This window comes from Rhinopithecus roxellana, chromosome 1 (genome assembly GCF_007565055.1).
Source record: "Rhinopithecus roxellana isolate Shanxi Qingling chromosome 1, ASM756505v1, whole genome shotgun sequence".
NCBI lineage: Eukaryota > Metazoa > Chordata > Mammalia > Primates > Cercopithecidae > Rhinopithecus > Rhinopithecus roxellana.
Genome location: NC_044549.1, coordinates 199,509,899 through 199,532,567, shown reverse-complemented (window position 1 = coordinate 199,532,567; position 22,669 = coordinate 199,509,899). Strand labels below are relative to the sequence as shown.

Here is a 22,669-nt window from a genome sequence, read left to right as displayed (position 1 = left end):
AAGCAAACCCACTCAAAGATTGCAAACACAGAAGAACCATCTGGAAGTGTGAGACAGCTTCGCATCGATGAAGCAGAAATACTGTGGTGGTGTCCAAAGGTGTCGACTCATGAATGCTTCACGACAGCCTTGGCTCTGTATTCAAGTCAACACCATCACAGAAACCAGGATGCCACCCTAATGGCCATACTGCAATGGCGATGGCCTGGGGGAAGGTCCACAAGACCAAAAGGGAAGGAGCTCACCGTGGGCTGCTTCCTTCCTTGCTCAGGACTCTCTGCAACAACAACAGTGAGCAAATGGAAGAAGTTATAGCCACTCAGCTCTCTCAGGAGCTGTGTCAGCTCTCTCATGAAGCTACCAGGGCAACTCACAAGGCCAAAGCCCTGGACATCAAAGCTGGGAAAAACACTAGTGTCTAGTCCTGGTTTAGTCAGTTCCTTCCTTGACCACCAGTCCCCCAGGCTGCCCGTAGATAGCAGGACAACTTCACTGCCCAAAGGATGTAATGTCCCAGTGCTCGAGATTGGCAATCTTTATTTTCTAGAAGTTTTCTAGCTGCTGAACTCTGACACATGAAGTACATATTTGAGAAATGATTAATTTTAAATGTTTATAAAGATATTAATTCATTATATTGTTCCTACTCCACATAAGGCATTTGTGTGTGATGAGGAGGGTGGGCATTTAAGACATGTACCAGAACAGGTCCACGCAAAGCTACTTGTCCAGGCTCCCACCTGGGGAGGCTCCATAATTGTCCTAGTGAGGCTGTCCTGTGTGAGGCTCAGCACCACTGGGACTCCCATGACACAGCGTCAGAACCGCAGTATCTAAAAATAAAAGCCAAACTCAGCTGTGTTCTTTGCACCTAACTGCACAATGTTATTTAGGAGTGGCTCTTGAATCTTTTTTGTTCTCTCAAGTTCCTATAAGGGCAAATATCTGGGTCTCCTCTTGGAAATGGTCAATGGATGGCTCTGTCCATAAGTGACCTTGGAGAAGTTATCGTCCCCTTTACTATGGATGCAGTTCCTGTGCTGGGCCCATGTTGATCTGCTGGTCCCAGGTCAATGCTTTCTTCCCACCCACTGTCCCCTCACGGGCAGCATGTCAATGGGATAGCAAGGCCTGCACTTCACCCCTTTGCCCTCCCTGGCTGCTGCCCATGTATGCTCACTTTATTCCTCACTCTCTTGTGCTTTAGAAGTGGTCAGGGAGAAAGAGGGTGAAATGGCAGGGTCCAGTGCTTTTGTGTCCCCTTTGGGAAGGGATGGCGTTGGAACAGAAACCACAACGATCCACAAGGCACTGGGGAAATTAGATGCTTCCTCTAGAGCAAGCGGCAAAGTCAGGGGTGGTTTATGGTGCTGTTCCAATAGTCCTCCTTGGAAATTCCATTTGACTAACACATAAAAGCCTGAGGAGTAAGTTTGGACAGAGGAAAAATAAAAATTTGTCAGCCATGATGGTTTTAAGGTTTTGGAGATCTTATTTCCATTTCCTTATTCCCACTGCTTACTCTTCACATTTTTTTTTTAAAGACTAGTCAGTTGCAGTAGAGAGAAGCAGAGGAAGTAGAACAAGGAGTTCAATCTGTAACTGATTGAACAATCAGTTGAGGTAACTCACTACCTTCAGACCAGCCTTCACACCCTTAATATATCTATTTGATCTTTAATTGCACACACTTAAAATATTGAGACAGGGTAAAGAAAGTGACAAGTAATTAATGTTTCATATACACATTAAAAAGCACTTTTCTAATATGCTAAACATTTTCAAAGGTGATACATTTTGCCAAATTGTGAAAAGAAAGACACAAAAGATTCAAAGGTGAATTCTATTATTTTTTTCAGCCTAATCTCTAAGTTAAAAGCTTTTAAAATGTTGCCACTATAGAGTAAGAAAAGAAGAAGCATGGAAGTAAATAGCCCTCTAGCAAGGCCTGCGCTTCACCCCTTTGCCCTCCCTGGCTGCTGCCCGTATCTGCTCACTTTATTCCTCTGAATAAAGTGGGCCTCAGGAAGAAGAGGGCCAAGAAAACCAGCCCATTTTCTAGGGAGCAGACGGTGGACCCACAGCAAGTGCCACTCAACAGAACAAGCCTACAACAGGGCCAAGGCTGGCTCCTGCGAACCCAGCTGTTATAATCTCCCTGCTCAGGCCATGGAGGGACACTGTCACCATACCAAGGAATAAGTGCAATCCTTGTCTAGGGCAAAACCTCCAGCAGGACAACAGACTTTGGATATCTTGTGGGTGGGGCCAGTTGTCCAGGGGTTCACTGGCCAGACCTGCAGATCGTTTCAAAATCAGAACAAGGACCTTCACTGGCCCAGAACAGAACAAGGAGAACACAAGGAAATTAGGTGTGAGATTGCCTGGAAAGGTTCTAGATCAGGAATCTATAAGACCTGGCATGGGTTATCAGGCTCAAGAGCAGGGTAGAAAATTTCCCAGAGATGGACATTTTCAGGAAACCTTCTGCTTTTGCAGTCTGTAGCAGCAGCCAATGCTTCTGTGTCCCCTTTTGGAAGAGGCAGCATGAGGACTGAAGCCACAGAAGTTCACAGTGGATGGAGAAAATCCAAGGCCTCCTCCAGAGGCAGCGACATTGATGCTCCGGCGAGTGGCAAAGCCAGGGTGCTCCACAGTGCTGGTCCTTAGTCCTCCTTTGAGAATCGCAGGCATCACAGTCAAGAGCCAATCAACACCCTCCTTGACTAGTCAGTCAATTTTGAAATATTTGCTTTGGCAAATTCTGACTACAAGTAATCATATTGTACAGATTCATCCCTTTTTGAGTTTTCTTTTGTCTTTCACTCTCTCTGGTCCCATCAGTGGGGAAACTGTTTCTGTATTTCTCATTTCTTCCAAAAGAACCAGGCACCTCAGAGAAGACCCCTCAGAGGGAGAGTGCTCCTGATGTTGTCTCCAGCAACATAGACGACAGCTTCAAGCTTCCCTCTCTCCTTGTAAATGAAACCCACTGGGCCTGGCTGATGCAACCCAAGTTCTTCAGGGTTTTCACAAGATCCCGACGGAATCTCTCACCCACAAAAACATAGAGAACAGGGTTCAGGCAACTGTGGAGGAAGGCGATGGTCTGGGTCACCTGGAAGCAGATGTCAATGTTGGTGGAAACGGCACAGCTGGAGATGAACATGACATAGGCGTCAATGGTCTGCACCAACAAAATGCAGTTATAGGGAAACTGAGACAAGACAAAGACGGTCAGGACAGTGATGGTCACTTTTAGGGCCTTGTGCTTGGACGACTTCTTGGCTTGTATCAGGGTGTGAATAATGATGGTGTAACAGCAAGCCATGACCACGAAGGGGAGGAAGAACCCCAGAATGACCTTCAGGGTCAAGACAGCTGACTTCAGTTTGGTGCTCTCATCGCTAGGGTAAACCATGGTGCAGACAGCAATGCCAGATTCCTCCTTGATTTGGCTGTATAAGATTTCTGGGATGCAGAGCGCAGCTGCCAATACCCAGATGGTAAAGCAAACCATTTTGCTGTACAGAAGCCTTTTCTCCCTCCAAGTGTGTGCTCTCATGGCCTGGGCAATAGCGATGTACCTGTCCACGCTGATGCACATGATCAGCAACACGCAGCTGTAGAAGTTCATCTTGTACATGCTGTTGACCACCTTGCACATGAAGGTCTGGAATTTCCACTGGTCAGCAGTGGCAATGGCCCAGAAGGGAAGAGTGACAAGAAAGAGGAGGTCAGCAATTGCCAAATTCAAAAGGAACATGTCGGTCATGGTCTTCACTCTTGTGCAGTACCAGTAGACCAGGATGACCAGACTGTTGCCCAAGGCACCCACGATGAACACGAGCCAGTACAAGGGCGGGAGGAAATGGCTCGCAAACTGTCTGACATTGTTTTTCTCACAGTAGAAGTCAGTGAAGTTGAAGTTAACGTAGTCTTCCATGGAAGAGGTGGATTCAGAGCCATAGTCATCAGCCATGTTAGGAATAGGGCTCTGCAAGGGGACACAAGATGGCATTAGGTCAAGGCAAATATTTTGAAGGTCCTGTCTGATGGCAGAGGCATGGACCTCTTGACCCTTCCAACCTCAAACACCTATGGTAAGGCCAAAGACACGTAGGCATTCTGAGGCCTAGGATGTAGGCATTCTGAGGAAATCTGCTTGGGTTGTCACATATTTATTTATTCAACAGATGTTTATTAAGCACGTACTGTATGTTGGCTACTGTGCTATGCACCAAAGAAACTGTAGTAAATAAGTCAGATGTGTGTCTTCACTCTCAGGGAACTTACCTACCCATAGAGCAACCAGACAAGTGAATGAACATTTATAGTGTGCAAGCCAAGTGCTCTGATAGGGTAAGAGTGCCTCCACACTCTTGATGGGCAGTTTTATCAAACTGTGGGTATGACTGTGATCGTCCTTCTCCTGTCTATTCAGTTTTTCACTGACCCTAAAAAAAGGTCAGCAAGGGCTCTTAAACTCTTCTGGATCCCAGTCCCTTGAGTTTCCTGAAAGCTCCAGGAGCACCGGCATACACCCACATACACATGCACATACACATATACACACAGACACTCTCAACCCCACGTACACACACAAGCACCATGACCTGCTCTATAGTTAGCAGGACCCACGGTCCAAAAATTATTAGGAATTTCAATACATCGAGCATTCAAACAAGCAGCACTTCTAAGCACAGGGCCCCTGTGTGACTGTGTGGGTTGCACAGCCATGAAGCTGGCCCCAACAAGCACACATACTCACATGTACATGCATACACATAATACATGCACTTGCACATGCTCTCATGTACACAAACCTGCCAACACTCATGCTCACACGCACATATATACACGCTCATGCATGCACACATATATACGTGCATATACGCGCATACGCACACACACTTCTTACACTTTTTTGGGGTTCCTGAATCAGAAGCCATCCTAGAACCCCTCCCACGGAAACAGGAAATGAGGGCTGGAAATGAGACCCTGAGATGTAAGCCCTTGAGTCAAACCTGGGGTGGGAGGGAATGAAGGACATGGACTGCCCATGGAGGAGGAGGGGAGAGTCCCTGCCACGCCTGCTACATTCCTTCCAAAACCTCTGCCCACAGATCCTCAAACACTCTCACTTCCCACCAGTTTCCCTCCCAGCGCTCCCATTAGGACTCCCAAATTCCACCAGGGACTACCAGCTCTCACTCCCTTTCCTTGAGGGACGTTCCTTGCCAAATCTCATCTCCACTTTTGTTTCTCCTGAGGCAAATGCAATAGTTCAATTCATCTGGATGCATTTGGACTAGAAGTCACCCAAAATCCACAGTAAGTTTTTATTTTGTTTTGAACAGTTAATATTAACAAATGTATAAGTACAAAGATTATTTTATGTACTTAAATGTTTATATTTAAATAACAAAATATTCTCTACCTTCTGTTAGCTGGGCTCTCCCTATCTGTATATGTTGTAATATCCATCTATTTCTAGTAGATCCGACCAGCATTTCCCAAACCATGTTTTGGGTGGAACACCCAATGGTTAAAATAGTTGAGCATCTCTGCTGCATATTCCTTCTTTGAAATTCACAATACTCCTGAGCACATTGAAGGATCTGAAAAGTCCTACAGAACTTGTTTTATTTATTTGTTTGTTTGTTTGTTTTGGGATGGATTTTCACTCTTGCTGCCCAGGCTGGAGTGCAATGGTGCCATCTCGGCTCACTGCAACCTCCACCTCCCAGGTTCAAACGATTCTCCTGCCTCAGCCTCCTGAGTAGCTGGGATTACAGGTGCATGCCACCATGCCTGGCTAATTTTTTTTTTTTTTTTTTTTTTTTTGAGACGGAGTCTCGCTCTGTCACCCAGGCTGGAGTACAGTGGCATGGTCTCGGCTCACTGCAAGCTCTGCCTCCCAGGTTCACGCCATTCTCCTGCCTCAGACTCCCAAGTAGCTGGGACTACAGGTACCCACCACCACGCCCGGCTAATTTTTTGTATTTTTAGTAGAGACGAGGTTTCACCATGTTGGTCAGGCTGGTCTCGAACTTCTGACCCCGTGATCTGCCCACCTCGGCCTCCCAAAGTGCTGGTCACCGCGACTGGCCCAGAACTTGTTTTATTTTAATTACACATTAGCACAGTAAAGACTCTGAGAAATCCTTCAGAATCAGTTGAATTTTGTTTAACAATGTTTTCAAACCTTATTGGAATATAGAACCTGTTGTGTGTGTGTTTGTAGAGGGCTTCTTAGATATCAGGGCTCACTGAGTTGATTGATAAAGGACAGTAGATGTTAGTCGTATCTGGGCCTTGGCTGGCAGGAAATAGCAGGAGGACCCAAGGTAACTTGGATGACAACTGGGAAAATCTGACATCTAGTCCTGACTCCATCTCCAATATGTGACCAAGAGAAAAGCCTATTGCAAAGAGCGGGACCCAGGAGCAGGATCCTGGAGGTGGCTCTTCGGGCCAGGGCAGCTGGAAATGGCCCACTACTGCAAAGAACTAAAGAAAACTCATCTCCCTATTTTATATGGGATTAGTCCCTAGGCCTGATTTATCCATTTCAGTTTACACTTAGAGATGTTTCTTCTGGCATTGGCCTTTATCTGGACACCCAGCCTCTTGAGAGGACAGACCTCCTAGGTGACACACATTTTAGAGACATGCCAGGAGAATCCTCCCAATGCTGGACACGGGAACCAGTTGCAATCATGGCTCCACTAAGACAGTCGTCCTGTAGGAGGTGAGATTTGAGTGGACTTTGAGCGAAAGAAGTACTTGAGGATAGAAGGAAGACTGTGAAGCGCACGGAGACCCCAAAGTGGACATCACAGCAGGTTTAAGAGGTTGGGAGGATGACCTTTTGGAGGAACCTCAATAAAACCCAGTAAAACCATGCAGATGAGCAAGTACCGACTGTGAACCCACAGATGAATAGGTACTAAACTTGCTCTTGAAGTTTTTGTTTGTTATTTGTGAGTTGGTGTTTTTTGGTTTTTGTTTTTTTGGGTTTTTTTTTTTTTTTTGGTCAAATAGTTTTAATAGACTTTCACATGAGCCCGAGCCCAAGGCTGTGAAGCAAATTGCAAGCAGCCTCACAGATGAGGGCCCAGGGGTGTTGCTGCATGGAGTTGCTTCTCTGGTCCAGCAAGCCTGCTCTTCTGCTGCAGCTCCAGGTAGCGAGGCGCACCATGGATTTTAAAGACATGTTAAGAGGAGGACAGACGAGGGAGAAAGAGGAAGGCAAGGGAGGAAAGAGGGCATGCGTGGCAAAAGGACGAGCACAAGAGACGGCTTTGGTTCATGGGGAGAAGATGAGACGGGGAGTGGGGAGCGGGGGCAGGTAGGAAGGCCAGCGTCACTTAGCTGTGTTAGTCCTGGGCTAAGGTGCTGGAAGGAGGTGGATTCCTGGGCCAGCGTGGGAAGGTGATCTGGAGCGGGGCCTGGAGGAGACTGTAGAAGGGGCAGAAGGGGAGAAATATGCGGAAGTCCCAGGACCTGGGTGACCCAGCTTTCTCCACGGCCCGGCGAGTAGGCACAGCCAACACTCCCAAGACTGAATCCCAGACAAGGATATTGTGTCCTGCTGGAAGCCCAGGGGCATAGTTTTTCTGCTGGGTGAGGATTAAGGACCTCATGCTTTTGCGTGAAGTTAGTTAGGTTAGGGACTCCCCAGGCATATTTTTTAAGTAATTGAATTTTACACCCCAAATCTAGATTTATATAAAATTTGTCAGGACCACAAAAGGAATCCTGGAATAATATCCCCTGTGTCACGACTCTTAGACATCAAATCCTCTGGAAATCCCCCAGTAAATGTAAACAAACCTCAGTGCACAACCAGGGCAAGGGGCCCATCCTGCCTGTCTGTGTCCCGGGCAAGCCTCTGAGCACACAGGCCGTTGCTCACACACAGGCATGTCTTCTTCCCTCAGAAGTCCTGGGCTCAGAAGCAGTAGCCCAGGCGTCCTGGTTGTGAACACCCAGAGCAGGAAGAAGGTCCCAGAGCTTTCCAGGGCCTCCTTCTCTGACTCATGTGTTCTTTGGAAACCCTTGGCCAGACCCAGGCTCAAGATTCCCCTCTCTGGGGAATGGACAGAGAAAGGGCAGGGACTGTGCTTGCCAAGGCTTCCATTGTGCCTTAGCACCAAGAATGGGCACAAGGGAATGGGAGCGATGGAATAAGAGAGGGCACAAGAAGGAGGGAGGAGGGAAAACAATGAATTTGTTATCAGCAGGGACACTGGCAGACACCTTGGCCCCACACTTAAGGAAGTATTAAATCCCAACAATCAGACCTGGATTTCAGTGCTTTGACATTCACCCTGAGGGAGCAACCCAGCAAAGCTATGATTGCCAATAGCACCCCTCAAGGGCTCTTCCTCCAAATCTCTATGAGACCTTGAACCCTCAAACCACCTTCCCCAGTCTTGGTCTCCTCATCTGTAAACAGGACTCTGCCTTTACTGTGACTCTGAAGAAATGTGGGGCACCTGCATGGGTGACTGGCCCAGCACATCCTCAGAAAGGTGGCCACAGGGTGCCACGGCTACTTTCCATGGAATGTGGGATCCAGGGCCACAGGGGTCCTATCTTCTTCCCATTTAGATGGCGCCAGACTCCTCTGATTAGAGAAGGTCATTATTGAGGTGCAGTTTCCTTCTTATCTGGGGCTGCTTTGCAGAGTTTGGCTATTATCCAAGATCCCAAATGATAAAACCAAATGACTGGCAATCTCAGAAGCAGCCCTGGCTCTGCTGCTTTCATCTACTTCTGTTTCCACAGCCTCAGGTATTGAAAGGTGAATTTAATGCAGGAGAAACTGAAGAATCTACTTTTGGTCAGAAGAATAGTTACTTCACCAGGACCAAATTAATTACTATTTTGTTGTTATGGATATAGGTGCAACTAGGTAACTACACATATGTAATACTAATGAATCATTAGCATATCATAAATAATTTAGTTGATGAACTGTTTCAGCCACCACTCTCTTTAGATCATAGAAACCTACAATGTACTGTGAGGCAGTTTGTTAGCCCACCTGCTAGGAAGTCTGGATTTCAATTATCTACATGTAAAACCCAGGCTTTCCCTTTGAGAAAAGCAAAATTAAAGCCCTTAGGTAATTTCGTAAGGCATTTATGAATCTAACAAAAACATGGGAAATTAATTTGATTCTATACTTAATTACATTTGGCTGTAAAAGAAAAAAAGATTCTCTGGATTATGATTTGATTCACCGATTTTTTGTTGTTGTTGTTTAAGACAGAGTCTCACTTTGTTGCCCTGGCTGGAGTGCAGTGGCGTGATCTTGGCTCATTGCAACCTCCACCTCCCAGGCTCAAGCGACTATCGTGCCTCAGCCTCCCAAGTAGCTGGGATTACATGCGCATGCCACCACACCCAGCTATTTTGTATTTTTAGTAGAGATGGGGCAGGCTGTTGGGCAGGCTGGTCTTGAAATCTTGGCCTCGGCCAGGTGATCCGCCCACCTCTGCCTCCCAAAGTGCTAGAATTATAGGCATGAGCTCCCGTGCCCAGCCTAACTCACTAATTTTTGTTCAGCTCTTGACCTTTCAGGGGAATATATACTGTTATGTGTTTTCATAAGGTCTACATAATGTTATGCAGGAAACACAACTAATGTGCCCACCATGGGTTTTTTAATAGCAAATTACATGAATTCTCCCTTTACCTCATTTGTCTGAGTTTTAGAACAGGCACATGGAACTAAGCACACCCTAGTTAAAGGTCATTAAAAACCCTTAGCTATTTATAACACCACATTTTCCTCTGTCTCCACAACATACCCCAAAGCGTAGCTACCTCTTTGCATTTGCAAAACCTTCTGTGCTGGACAGCAACCTACCCAGTAATGGGCATTGCCAGGCAGAGATCTTACCCTGGGAAACCACACAGATAAATCCTTCCCCCACAGTGGATCCTTCCCACACCCCCTAAAAAGGGAAGATGAGCGTGTGTTTTGAGGAGCCGTAGGAGCATGGCTGTACTCACTGTGAAGTCTGTGGGTGTCATGGTGCGTCAGTCAGATGCAAGGCTGCTCCTGGAAAAGGGACAAACATCAAAAAGGGGACTGGCTTGTAAATGTATAGTAACAACCAAATGCCAAAAAGATGGAGATTAAATTTTAAATCTGTTTGTTCTTCTGAAAAAAATATGCCAAGCAGGAGTTAGAGTCTATATAGTGTTCTAGGTTTCAGAATCATCTCAGTCGTCCACATAGAAATGCAAGAACCTCTGCTTTGAAGTTATCATTCACTTCTTTGACTCTGAGGGTCACCTGATTCTAGCATTTGTTTTCTTTCTACTTAGACAATAATTAGTGCATCTCACATCCACACATGAGGAATGGCAGGGGGGCTGTTAAACTTTTCCCAGCCCATGCTTTCTACATTAGCTCCCTTTCCCTTGATTGAGCTTCTCTGGCCCGTCCTGTTTTGCTGACTGGTTCCCCTTCCTCTGCTCTATCAGCTAAGGGACTCACCGAAGCTAACAGGACAGTGGTCGCTTTGAGAATGCCCTGGGCTCTGGACTCCCCAGGAAAAGGGCCTTTGAGTAACCAGGTGGCACGAAGAACATGAGGGCTGGATGGCGCCCGCTGGGGTTGAGGCCCCCTCCCTAAGAGACCCAGTGCCCCCAGAACCCACCTTTCTCCTCTTTACCCTGACTTCAGCAGGAAAAGGAAGTCCTAGGTTTGTGTACTGAAGAAAATGAGTTCTAGTTCCCTAGTGCACAGAGCCTCGGAACTGACTGCAATAAATCTCGAGTTGTCATTTTCATGTGTTTTGAATTTCTTTAAAGCCCACCCCTATATAACCGAAGAAACAACAGCTTGACTGCCTTCAAGGACGGAGTCTGTGCCTGAGCTGGGGCATTTCCTTTTATACTCTTAGCAAGTACATTTCAAAGAAACCTGTCCAGCGTCACACCCCAAGATTCTTGAAAAAAAAATCTCTTTCATAAATCCCATCCTAACCTATTGGCTTCCTTTCCATAACAACATCATGACCCCACCCTGCTTTTCTGAAAGTACAGTGGTTCCCAATGCATAATGTGTGGTAAAACCACTTTGGAAAACTGGCAGTTTCTTAAGATGTTATTCATGTACTCACCATGTGATCCAGTCATCCTACTCCTAAGTATTCACCCAAGAAAGTTGTAAGCATATGTCCCCATAAAGACCAGTATGTGAATGTTCATTACAGCTTTACTCTGTAGTAGCCAAAAACTGCTAACAGCCTAAATGCCCATCAAGTGGTAAATGGATAAGTTAACTTTGAAATATTCATCCAATGGAATAGGGAATGAATGACCGATTCACGCAGCAACATGGACAAGTCTCCAAACAATTATGCCAAGAAGCCAGACCAAAGAGAGTTCATATTGTATGACTTCACTTGTATAAAACTCTAGATAATGCAAACTAATCTATTGTGATGGAAAGCAGAATCACTGATTTCCTGGCAATAGAGAGAGAGAAGGGGAGGTGGCTGGGCATGGTGGCTCACACCTATAATCCCAGCACTTTGGGAGGCCAAGGTGGGTAGATCACCTGAGGTCGGGAGTTTGAGACCAGTCTGGCCAACATGATGAAACCCCATTTCTACAAAAATACAAAAAATTAGCCAGGTGTGGTGGTGTGCGCCTGTAGTCTCAGCTACTCAGGAGGTTGAGGCAGGAGGATCACTTGAACCTGGGAGGCAGAGGTTGCAGTGAGCCAAGATTGTACCACTGCACTCCAGTCTGGGCGACACAGCAAGACTCTGTCTCAAAAAAAAAAAAAGAGAGAGAGAGAGAGAGAAGTGGAGCGTGGGAGGGCAGGAGGGCAGGTGGGTACAAAGAAAACCTCAATGGGGGATAAATATGTTCACTGTCTGGGTTGTGTGAGAGCTTCACAGGGGTGTATGTATGTCAGAACGTACATTCTGCATTTTAATATTTGCGGTTTATTGTAATTGGACCTCAATAAAGCTGTTCAACTGAGGCAGGGAAAGCAAAGTACGACGAAAACATTCTGGTTTTCTTCACTTCTCAGTGTCGTCTCTGGCTGTCAGCAGGCCCTAAGGAGGAAGGCAGCCAGAACTTCCTGTTCTGTTATAGCCACTATGGACCCACGTGGGTTTCTTTTTTTTTTTGTTTGTTTGATCGTGTGGGTTTTTTCCTTTTATTTTAGCTTCAGGGGTATACGTGCAGGTTTGTTATATAGGTAAATTGCGCTTCATGGGGGCTTGGTGTTTAGATTATTTCGCCACCCAGGTTAATAAGCATAGTACCTGATTGGTAGATAGTTTTCTGATCCTTACCCTCCTACTTCCCTCCATCGTCAAGGAGGTCCCAGTGTCTGTTGTTCCCTTTTTTGTGTCTATATGTACTTAACGTTTAACTCCCACTCATAAATGAGAACATGTGACATTTGATTTTCTGTTCCTGTGTGAGTTCACTTAGGATAATGGCCTCCAGTTCCATCCATGTTAAAGGACATGATCTTGTTCTTTTTTATGGCTGTGTAGTATTCCATGGTGTATATGTACCACATTTTCCTTCTCCAGTCTATCGTTGATGAACATTTAGGTTGATTCCATGTTTTTGCTATTGTGAATAGTGTTGTAATGAACATACACGTTCATGCGTCTTTATACCCATATGTTTTTAAGATTAAATTAGATAGATGATTGATAGATAGATGGATAGATAGACAGATAGATAGATAGACAGACAGATAGATAGATAGATAGATAGATAGATAGATAGATAGATAGATAATTTGTGTGTATATGTATGTGTGTTTCACCTACATATTTCCTGGCTCTGTCTGCTGAGAGGACCTAAAAGCAATGATACACAGCATAATGAGCGCCTAGTGCCCTGATCTTGGAGTCTAAACACCTTTCTCCACTAAAGCAGCCAGGACTCCCTGGAGACATGTAACTACATGTTGATGGTGTGGATTTGAAAACCAGCTGGTTGGTCTTCAAACTCAATACCACCAACGTGGAAGCAAACCAATGTCACATTTGTCCTAAACATTTGAGAAGGGAAGACACAGCATCTTTATTCCTGGAAAAAATGTCGACCTAAATCAAAGAATGAGGAAGCATCAGAAAAACCCAAAATGAAGGACTTTCTGCAAAGTAACCGGCCAAATATCAAGGTCAAGTGACACAAAGAAAAACTGAGAAACCATCTTAGGTTGAAGGAGACTAAAGAGACAGGACGAGTAGATACAATGCAAGGACCTGGATTTGGTCCTGGAGTGGGGAAAAAGTAATTCTGAAGGACATTACTGGGAAATTAAGGGTCTTACAATCGGCACTGTGAATTCGATGATAGTGCTGGATCTGTGTTAAACTTCCTGATTTTGCTGACTGCGTTGTGGTTTTACAGGAGAATGCCCCTGTTCTTAGGAACTGTCCCCTGAAGTATTTAGGGGCAAAAGAGTACAGTGTCTTTGACATATTCTCAAAGGATTCAAAAAATATGCAAAAAATGCAAAAAATTAATGAAAGCATATGTATAGAGAGAGAAGGAGAACAATAAAGCCAGTGGGACAAAATGGAAACAATAGTTAGGGGAAGGGTTTATAAGCATCTTTACACAACTCTTCACTTTTCAGTAAGCTTGAAATTAGATACAAGTAAGACTCACAATACATTTTCAAAAGAAGAGGAAAAAATATTTTGGCAATTGACCCTACGACACAAGAAAGCCTGGAACAGGACTGTGTCTGAAATAAAAATGAGTAGCCCAGCCTCCGGCCGTGACCTTACCCAGCCACCTGGGCGTGCACCGAATTTCACTGCAGCCCTCTGGGGGCCAGGAAAACGCTGGCATTTATCTGAAAAAAGACCATGCTTTTCTTTTATGACTTTTTTTGTTACAAAAGTAACACATACGTTTGTAGGAAGTTTGGCAAATACACAAAAACCGAGAGGAGAAAATTAAAATCACCCATAATCTTTCTACCCCAAAATAACGACTTTTAACTTTCTGTTGTTTTCCCTCCCAGCCGTGTTTCTATGAATTCGTACACTTTGAACTTTTATTTTCTTTTTCTCACCTAACAGATTACAAGCATTTCCTTCATCATTAAACATTCTTCAGACAGGTGAAGGCATGAGCTACATGGCATTCCGACAGGGGCTGTGCTCCAATTCATTAAAACATTCCCCTCTGTAGGGCAATTCACCTGCTTCTAACTTCTTTTTATAGTTATTTTGAAATATTTGCCAGGTGAATGAAAGATGCATTTTCTTTAGAACGGTTGTATTCTGCCCCTTTCCTGCTAAGGCAAAGAACTTTCCCCAGGCAGTATTTTTGAACTGTTCTGACATCTTCAGCTCTGTGGAGTGATTGCTTCCTGCATGGCATGACTCCAGGTGCCATCAAGAAGCCCAGTGAGCCTCTGTTTTGAAATAAGGAACTCACCCAGCAAGCAGAAAAGCAGCCACTTCGGAGTTAAGAATTACTCCCTCTTTTTTTTCCCCCAGATGAAAAATGCCCAGTTGAGTTGGGAAGACCTCAACTCAGCAAATTTAATTTTATTACAGCTTGGGGAATGGGGAGGTTGATTTTTGAGATATCAGTGAGAAAACACTTTATATATACTTCTAATACCCAGGGCTTATGTCACCTCCTTTTCGCTTGCATGAAAGGATTGAATATGAATCATGTAATATCTGAGAAAAATTCCCAAAGAAAGAAGCCACAAAAAGAAGAAAGAATGGCTTTGGTTATAGTGAGTAATAGCAAGGTTCAGACTGGAAATAGCAATAGCTGGTAACGATGTTGGTAAGAGTTTGGAGAAAAGGCCTCCACACTGCTGTGAGGAGTATACATTTACGTGATCTTTTTGGAGGGTTAAGCCGTATCTGTCACAATTTACAAAGCACAACATCTCTGATTCTGCAGCACGTCTGCTTGGAATTTGCCCTACTGGTATTCTCACAAAAGAACACAAGGGTCCAGGTGTGGGGATACATGTTGGAGCAGAACAAAAATTGGAAAACAACTTAAACATTCAGCAATTGGTAATATTATGACACATCAATCCAATAAACCACGTGTAGCCAATAAACAAGGATGGTCCTCATGCTGATAGAAAAGAGGTCCCCACGACTCTAAGATTAAAATGCAACATGTAGGAAGGCTTATGTTGTGTGATCTTTAAAAAAAAAAAAAAATAGATAGAGAAAGACATACACTGCACTGCTCACCAGCACCGAAACATTTTCTGGAAGGAGACTGAACCACGATGACCAATGGAAAATGAACTCATGTTTTCATTTAGATTTGCAAACTATTTAAATACCTTACCAAGTGTGTGAAATTTTAAGAGTTGTCATAAAAATAACTTGTCAGATTTTAAAAAAAGAAGAAGCCCAGTGCTCTAACGTTCAGCACACCTGTTTACAAAACTCATCTAGAGGAGGAACTTGTAGCCTGCTCCAGTTACCGCAGAAAGAGCAAGTCTAGTAGTTACATTCACCATGGCTACTTTATGCAACTAAATTGTGCACTAGAAAGGTTTGTCTTTATTTTATTTATTTTTTTTAAAAGGTAATATATAAATACAAGCCAGGCAAGATGGCTCATGCCTGTAATTCCAACACTTTGGGAGGCTGAGGCGGGAGCATCACTTGAGGCCAGGAATTTGAGATTAGCCTGGGCAACATAGCAAGACCCGTCTCTACAAAATTTTTAAAATATGCCAGGCATTGTTGCCTACCCTGTAGTCCCAGCTACTCAGCTGGCTGAGGCAGGACAATCACTTGAACCCAGGAGTTCAAGGCTGAAGCGAGCTAACATCGCACCACTGCACTGCAGCCTGAGTGACAGAGCAAGACCCTGTCTCTAAAATAAATAAACAAATAAATAGTATATATAATGTAATATATTATAGTAGATCATAGAATGTAATATACTACATTTTATACAATATGCATCTGCTTCTGGCTCATAGAAAATTTGGAGAGAGCCGAAGAGTAAAAACAGGACCTACCCCTCCCTAGACTCCACGTCTAGAACCTCCAGACAGCCTTGCCATCTATTTCTCTTTCATTTTTGTCAGAATACGTCTCAAATATTTTATTCTCCCACGTACTAAGTCTCAGTGCTTGCTTTCATTTTCTTCTTGCTGCTGAGAAGGAGGGAAAAATATAGGGGGGAAAATCCCACATTTGACCGAACATACTGAGAGCGAGGACCACCTCAGTGGTCTGTCAGGAGTGGATGGGCAGTTGACTCAGCACTGCAGCAAATCTCTCCCTTGCTGCTCAGTGAGGCCTTGTTGCAGGTGCCATGGGCCACCCATCGAACCCACTTATTCAATGTGCCTTGAGTACCTGATACATTTATTTGGCTTAAACAGTGTATAAGACATGATCCATGTTCTCAAGAAGCTTGCATTCAAGTACAGTGGGTAAGTCATGGCTGCCAATAACAACGAATGGAAAATGCTATGAGTTGTGCTAGGAATTGGAAGGAAGAAGTCATGTCTCTAGCTCTGGGGAAAATCCAGGAGGGCTTCAATGAGGAGGTGACATTTTTGCGGGTCCTTGAAGGCTGAAGAGCATGCAGACATGCAATAAGGAGAGGGAACATTGCTCCAGGGTGAGAAAACATATGGACAAAGGCGTAAAAGCCAGAAAGCAGGGGGTATGTGCAGGGACCTGGGAGATAAAGGAAGGGAGAGAGCTGCTAATTCTCCAAAAGAGAAAAGTACCTGTTAGAAAAGTTAGCTTGGAACCTATTATTATCCAATCATTATTTTGGTATTCTCTAACATTCTTTTTTTTAACTTTTTTTTTTTTTTTTTTTTTATACTTTAAGTTCTAGGGTACATGTGCACAACGTGCAGGTTTGTTACATATGTATACATGTGCCATGTTGGTGTGCTGCACCCATTAACTTGTCATTTACATTAGGTATATCTCCTAATGCTATCCCTACCCCCTACCCTCTCCCCAAAATAGGACCCGGTGTGTGATGTTCCCCTTCCTGTGTCCAAGTGATCTCATTGTTCAATTCCCACCTATGAGTGAGAACATGCAGTATTTGGTTTTTTGTTCTTGCGATAGTTTGCTGAGAATGATGGTTTCCAGCTGCATCCATGTCCCTACAAAGGACACGAACTCATCTTTTTTTATGGCTACATAGTATTCCATGGTGTATATGTGCCACATTTTCTTAATCCAGTCTGTCACTGATGGACATTTGGGTTGATTCCAAGTCTTTGCTATTGTGAATAGTGCCACAATAAACATACGTGTGCATGTGTCTTTATAGCAGCATGACTTATAATCCTTTGGGTATATCGCCAGTAATGGGATGGCTGGGTCAAATGGTATTTCTAGTTCTAGATCCTTGAGGAATCGCCACACTGTTTTCCACAATGGTTGAACTAGTTTACAGTCCCTCCAACAGTGTAAAAGTATTCCTATTTCTCCACATCCTCTCCGGCACCTGTTGTTTCCTGATTTTTTAATGATTGCCATTCTAACTGGTGTGAGATGGTATCTCATTGTGGTTTTGATTTGCATTTCTCTGATGGCCAGTGATGATGAGCATTTTTTCATGTGTCTGTTGGCTGTATGAATGTCTTCTTTTGAGAAGTGTCTGTTCGTATCCTTTGCCCACTTTTTGATGGGGTTGTTTTTTTCTTGTAAATTTGCTTGAGTTCTTTATAGGTTCTGGATATTAGTCCTTTGTCAGATGAGTAGATTGCAAAAATTTTCTCCCATTCTGTAGGTTGCCTGTTCATTCTGATGGTAGTTTCTTTTGCTGTGCAGAAGCTCTTTAGTTTAATTAGATCCCATTTGTCAATTTTGGCTTTTGTTGCCACTGCTTTTTGTGTTTTAGACATAAAGTCCTTGCCCATGCCTATGTCCTGAATGGTATTACCTAGGTTTTCTTCTAGGGTTTTTATGGTTTTAGGTCTAACATTTAAGTCTCTAATCCATCTTGAATTAATTTTTGTATAAGGAGTAAGGAAAGGATCCAATTTCAGCTTTCTACTTATGGCTAGCCAATTTTCCCAGCACCATTTATTAAATAGGAAATCCTTTCCCCATTTCTTGTTTTTGTCAGGTTTGTCAAAGATCAGATGGCTGTAAGTATGTGGTATTATTTCTGAGGGCTCCGCTCTGTTCCATTGGTCTATATCTCTGTTTTGGTACCAGTACCATGTTGTTTTGGTTACTGTAGCCTTGTAGTATAGTTTGAAGTCAGGTAGCGTGATGCCTCCAGCTTTGTTCTTTTGGCTTAGGATTGTCTTGGCATTGCGGGCTCTTTTTTGGTTCCATATGAACTTTAAAGTAGTTTTTTCCAATTCTGTGAAGATAGTCTTTGGTAGCATAAATGGGATGGCATTGAATCTATAAATTACCTTGGGCAGTATGGCCATTTTCACAATATTGATTCTTCCTATCCATGAGCATGGAATGTTCTTCCATTTGTTTGTGTCCTCTTTTATTTCACTGAGCAGTGGTTTGTAGTTCTCCTTGAAGAGGTCCTTTACATCCCTTGTAAGTTGGGTTCCTAGGTATTTTATTCTCTTTGAAGCAATTGTGAATGGGAGTTTATTCATTACTTGGCTCTCTGTTTGTCTGTTCCTGGTGTATAAGAATGCTTGTCATTTTTGCACATTGATTTTGTATCCTGAGACTTTGCTGAAGTTGCTTATCAGCTTAAGGAGGTTTTGAGCTGAGACAATGGGGTTTTCTAAATATACAATCATGTCATCTGCAAACAGGGACAATTTGACTTCTTCTTTTCCTAAATGAATACCCTTTATTTCTTTCTCTTGCCTGATTGCCCTAGCCAGAACTTCGACCACTATGTTGAATAGGAGTGGTGAGAGGGGGCATCCCTGTCTTGTGCCAGTTTTCAAAGGGAATGCTTCCAGTTTTTGCCCATTCAGTATGATATTGACTGTGGGTTTGTCATAAATAGCTCTTATTATTTTGAGATACGTTCCATCAATACCGAATTTATTGAGAGTTTTTAGCATGAAGGGCTGTTGAATTTTGTCAAAGGCCTTTTCTGCATCTATTGAGATAATCATGTGGTTTTTATCTTTGGTTCTGTTTATATGCTGGATTATGTTTATTGATCTGCATATGTTGAACCAGCCTTGCATCCCAGGGCTGAAGCCCACTTGATCATGGTGGATAAGCTTTTTGATGTGCTGCTGGATTCGGTTTGCCAGTATTTTGTTGAGGATTTTTGCATTGATGTTCATCAAGGATATTGGTCTAAAATTCTCTTTTTTTGTTGTTGTATCTCTGTCAGGCTTTGGTATCAGGATGATGTTGGCCTCGTAACATGAGTTAGGGAGGATTCCCTCTTTTTCTATTGATTGGAATAGTTTCAGAAGGAATGGTACCAGCTCCTCCTTGTACCTCTGGTAGAATTTGGCTGTGAATCCGTCTGGTCCTGGACTTTTTTTGGTTGGTAGGCTATTAATTATTGCCTCAATTTCAGAGCCTGCTATTGGTCTATTCAGGGATTCGACTTCTTCCTGGTTTAGTCTCGGGAGAGTGTAAGTGTCCAGGAAATTATCCATTTCTTCTAGGTTTTCTAGTTTATTTGTGTAGAGGTGTTTATAGTATTCTCTGATGGTAATTTGTATTTCTGTGGGGTCGGTGGTGATATCCCCTTTATCATTTTTTATTGCATCTATTTGATTCTTCTCTCTTTTCTTCTTTATTAGTCTTTCTTTAACATTCTTAAGTAGCCAACGTGAAAATCAGCATGGGGTTGTTGTGCACACAGCGTCTCCCCACACTTACAGCCTCTGATGCTCACAGCACTAACATCAAATCGGATACTAACATGAGTCAGGAATGCAGGTCCTTACTTTGATCTTTGTACAATTTGCTACACGGAGCTTGAATCATCTCTTACATTTTTTCATAGCTCTGCTTTTTGTTCCCTACACGGGGCGGGGTCTCTGAGCCATCTATCAGATCAATCCACTCACCAAGCCTGGATCAGATGCCTGCCAACCGCCCAGCAGGGGCTGTACGGGGCCCAGGGTCTCCCAGTGCCAGCCTGTGAGGCATACACCAGGGGGCTTCAGAACAGACAAGCAGATATTGGAAGAAAAGGACTCTGAAATTCCAGATGCTGAAATAGCAAAGTAGCTTTGGCTCATTCAGGAAAGGAAGTATGGAGATGGGATCCCACAGACTGGCTGCTGCACAGTTCAGCACACAGTGACCACTCTCTGGATGGACTTGCCAGCCGTCTATGGAGTAACAGCTAATTCAGAATCTAAAGAGGTTGGGTGTGTTTGAAAAGGCAAACCAGCATCCACTGACGAGTCATTTAAAATAACTTTTTACTTTACTCTGATTGTAAAGGAGTATTTTTACAATGCACAAAAAATCCCCAAAATGCCAACATACATAATATAGAAAATAAAAACTCCTCAAGCACCCTTTCCTAGTTTAGCCATTGTTAAGTATCTGAGATACTTCCTTTCTGACTTTTTCTCTGCAACACAGCCTCACACACACACACACACTTAATAGAAAGGAAATCAGACTACACATATAATCTTCTGTCTTTGCTTCCTAATTGCCCATCTTTCATGGATCACCTTCCATGCCAATTCAACATAGAGCCATATCATAGGATTGGATAGCTGCTGTGTATTCCATTGTCCAGACACATCACAATTCACTTAACCATTCGCCTCCTGGTGCATAGTTTCCTTGTTTCCAATTTTTCACTGCTACAAAGAATCCTTTCCATGGGGCAATGTCTCAGACTCAAGGACCTCATGGGTGCATCCTTTACCCAGCCCCTGGCCACCATCTTTTCGCCCAACACCTGCTTCTCCTTTCTTTAAGGTATAAATCACAGGCTGCCTTAAGCCTAAGCTTCATGTATGTGAGCGGGAAGGGAGTTTTATTACTCGCCCTTCAAGAAACCTGGGTTGGGCATCACCAGTTCCCATTTGCCTTCCTGGAAGTTTCTAGCAAAGTGCCTAGTGCCCACGACCTCTGAACAAATTAATGCAAGCCCAGGTTTTAGAAGCCATCATAGCAGCACACAACTGAGGACCAAGATGACACAGGGTTGGGGGCAGCAAGAAGAAAACCAATACTCACCGTGGAAGGTGGTGCAACTCTCCCGGGGACAGCAGGCCACACCAGCTCTCTCTGTCTGGGGAAAGAGCTGGGTTGCTCTCTGCCTGGGATGAGGGGCAGGCTTTGTGGGTTCTGAGCAGGCAGCTACCCGGTAACACCACCCAGAAAGGAAGCCAGGTCACCCCTGCCTGTGTTGTCACTGGTGGGGTAGCCCGAGAGGGTGGGGAGTCACCTGTGTAACTTCCAGCAATCAACAGAGTCAATCATTTGCAATCAGAAACAAAAAGCTGAAAACTGCTGGGATAAGGGGAAACTGTCTCTTCTGAAGACGCACATACAGACTGATGATCTAAGAGCAAATTCTCTCCCTAGACAGCACAGTTACTTACAGGGAATGGGGAAATCGGAGGGTCCCATCGAGGGAAGTCAGCCTTGTCTGGCTTGCCAGAGGTGCACACTGATGAGATTTCTTTGGGTGGTGTCACCCGAGCAGGCCTGTATCAGATTACCACCCTGTGGCAGATATAGCACTATCCATCACACCTTTTCTGGCCTTGACAGATGTACCAGAACCCCAGAGGGCTGTGCTATCCAACACAGTAGCTACTAGGCAGATGTGCCTATTTAAATTTAAATTAATTAAAGTGTTAACTAGGGCCAGTTCAGTGGCTCACCTCTGTAGTCCCAGCACTCTGAGAGGCCAAGGGGGGCAGATCACTAGGCAGAGCCTAGGAGTTCAAAAACAGCCCAGGCAACATGGCAAAACTTCATCTCTACAAAAAACACAAACCATTAGGCAGGCATGGTGGCCCGTGTTTGTAGTCCCAGATACTCAGGGAAGCTGAGGTGGAAGGATCAGGAGGCGGAAGTTGTAGTGAGCCAAGATTGCACCACTACACTCCAGCCTGGGTGACAAAGTGAGACCCTGTATCAAAAAAGAAAAATGTTTTAAGTGTTAACTAGTTTCTCAGTCATGCCGGGTATATTTCAAGTGCTCAATAGCCACATGTAGCTAGCAGCTATCCCAATGGACAATACAGATATAGAACCTGTCCATCGTCGCCGACAGTGCTATTGAATGGCACTACTTTAGAAAGTCTGCCTGTGAGATGTGGCTAGGAACACATGGAGTGCTGGAAAGCCACAGACACCTTCAAATTGGGGCAAATCTAGTAAGGTTTTACACATCAGATACATTAACACAGATAAGACAAAAAATTGTATTAATTACAGGTGTTTTGGTGAAACTTTGAAAAAAGCTAAATATACAAAATATTGCATTTTTAATGAAGCTCACAGGTGAAGTCTTCTCATCCACTGCTACAGTGGGGACTTCAATCCTGATGTGGTTAATGATTTCCTGTCATTGTTATGACAAAGATCCCTGTTATATATTTGTTCTGGGGGAAAATCACAACTACACTCTTGTGGATGTTAATTTCCACCTCTCAGTGTATTTATTGTCCCGAGGACTCAATGCTGCTCTCTCATGGCATGGTACTCCCACGCACATGTTCCCTTCATCACCCTCAGTTCCCATA

At 44.0% G+C, this 22,669-nt stretch overlaps 2 protein-coding genes across 3 annotated transcripts in view; one reads left to right on the top strand and one right to left on the bottom strand.

Annotated features, from left to right (window-relative positions):
• The window catches only part of LZTFL1 (leucine zipper transcription factor like 1), a 94,998-nt gene that overhangs the window by 10,746 nt on the left and 61,583 nt on the right, over positions 1 to 22,669 (top strand). The window lies entirely within an intron of this gene.
• CCR9 (C-C motif chemokine receptor 9) lies at positions 1,658 to 21,393 on the bottom strand. 2 transcript variants are annotated; one of them, XM_010374801.1, is made up of 3 exons: positions 21,150 to 21,393; positions 10,030 to 10,078; positions 1,658 to 3,997 (listed from the first exon to the last, which is right to left on the bottom strand). In XM_010374801.1, the coding sequence occupies exons 2-3, from the start codon at positions 10,048 to 10,050 to the stop codon at positions 2,909 to 2,911; spliced, it is 1,110 nt and encodes a 369-aa protein (XP_010373103.1). In that variant the 5' UTR covers positions 10,051 to 10,078; positions 21,150 to 21,393; the 3' UTR covers positions 1,658 to 2,908. The 2 variants fall into 2 exon arrangements, with proteins under 2 accessions (XP_010373103.1, XP_030791978.1); XM_030936118.1 differs by lacking the exon at positions 21,150 to 21,393 and adding an exon at positions 10,683 to 10,851.

Coding starts and splice junctions, on each gene's coding strand:
- CCR9 (XM_010374801.1), bottom strand. CDS start 10,050: ATGACACCCACAGACTTCACA. Junction 3,998..10,029: donor TGACACCCACAGACTTCACA/GTGAGTACAGCC, acceptor GTCCCCTTGCAG/AGCCCTATTCCTAACATGGC.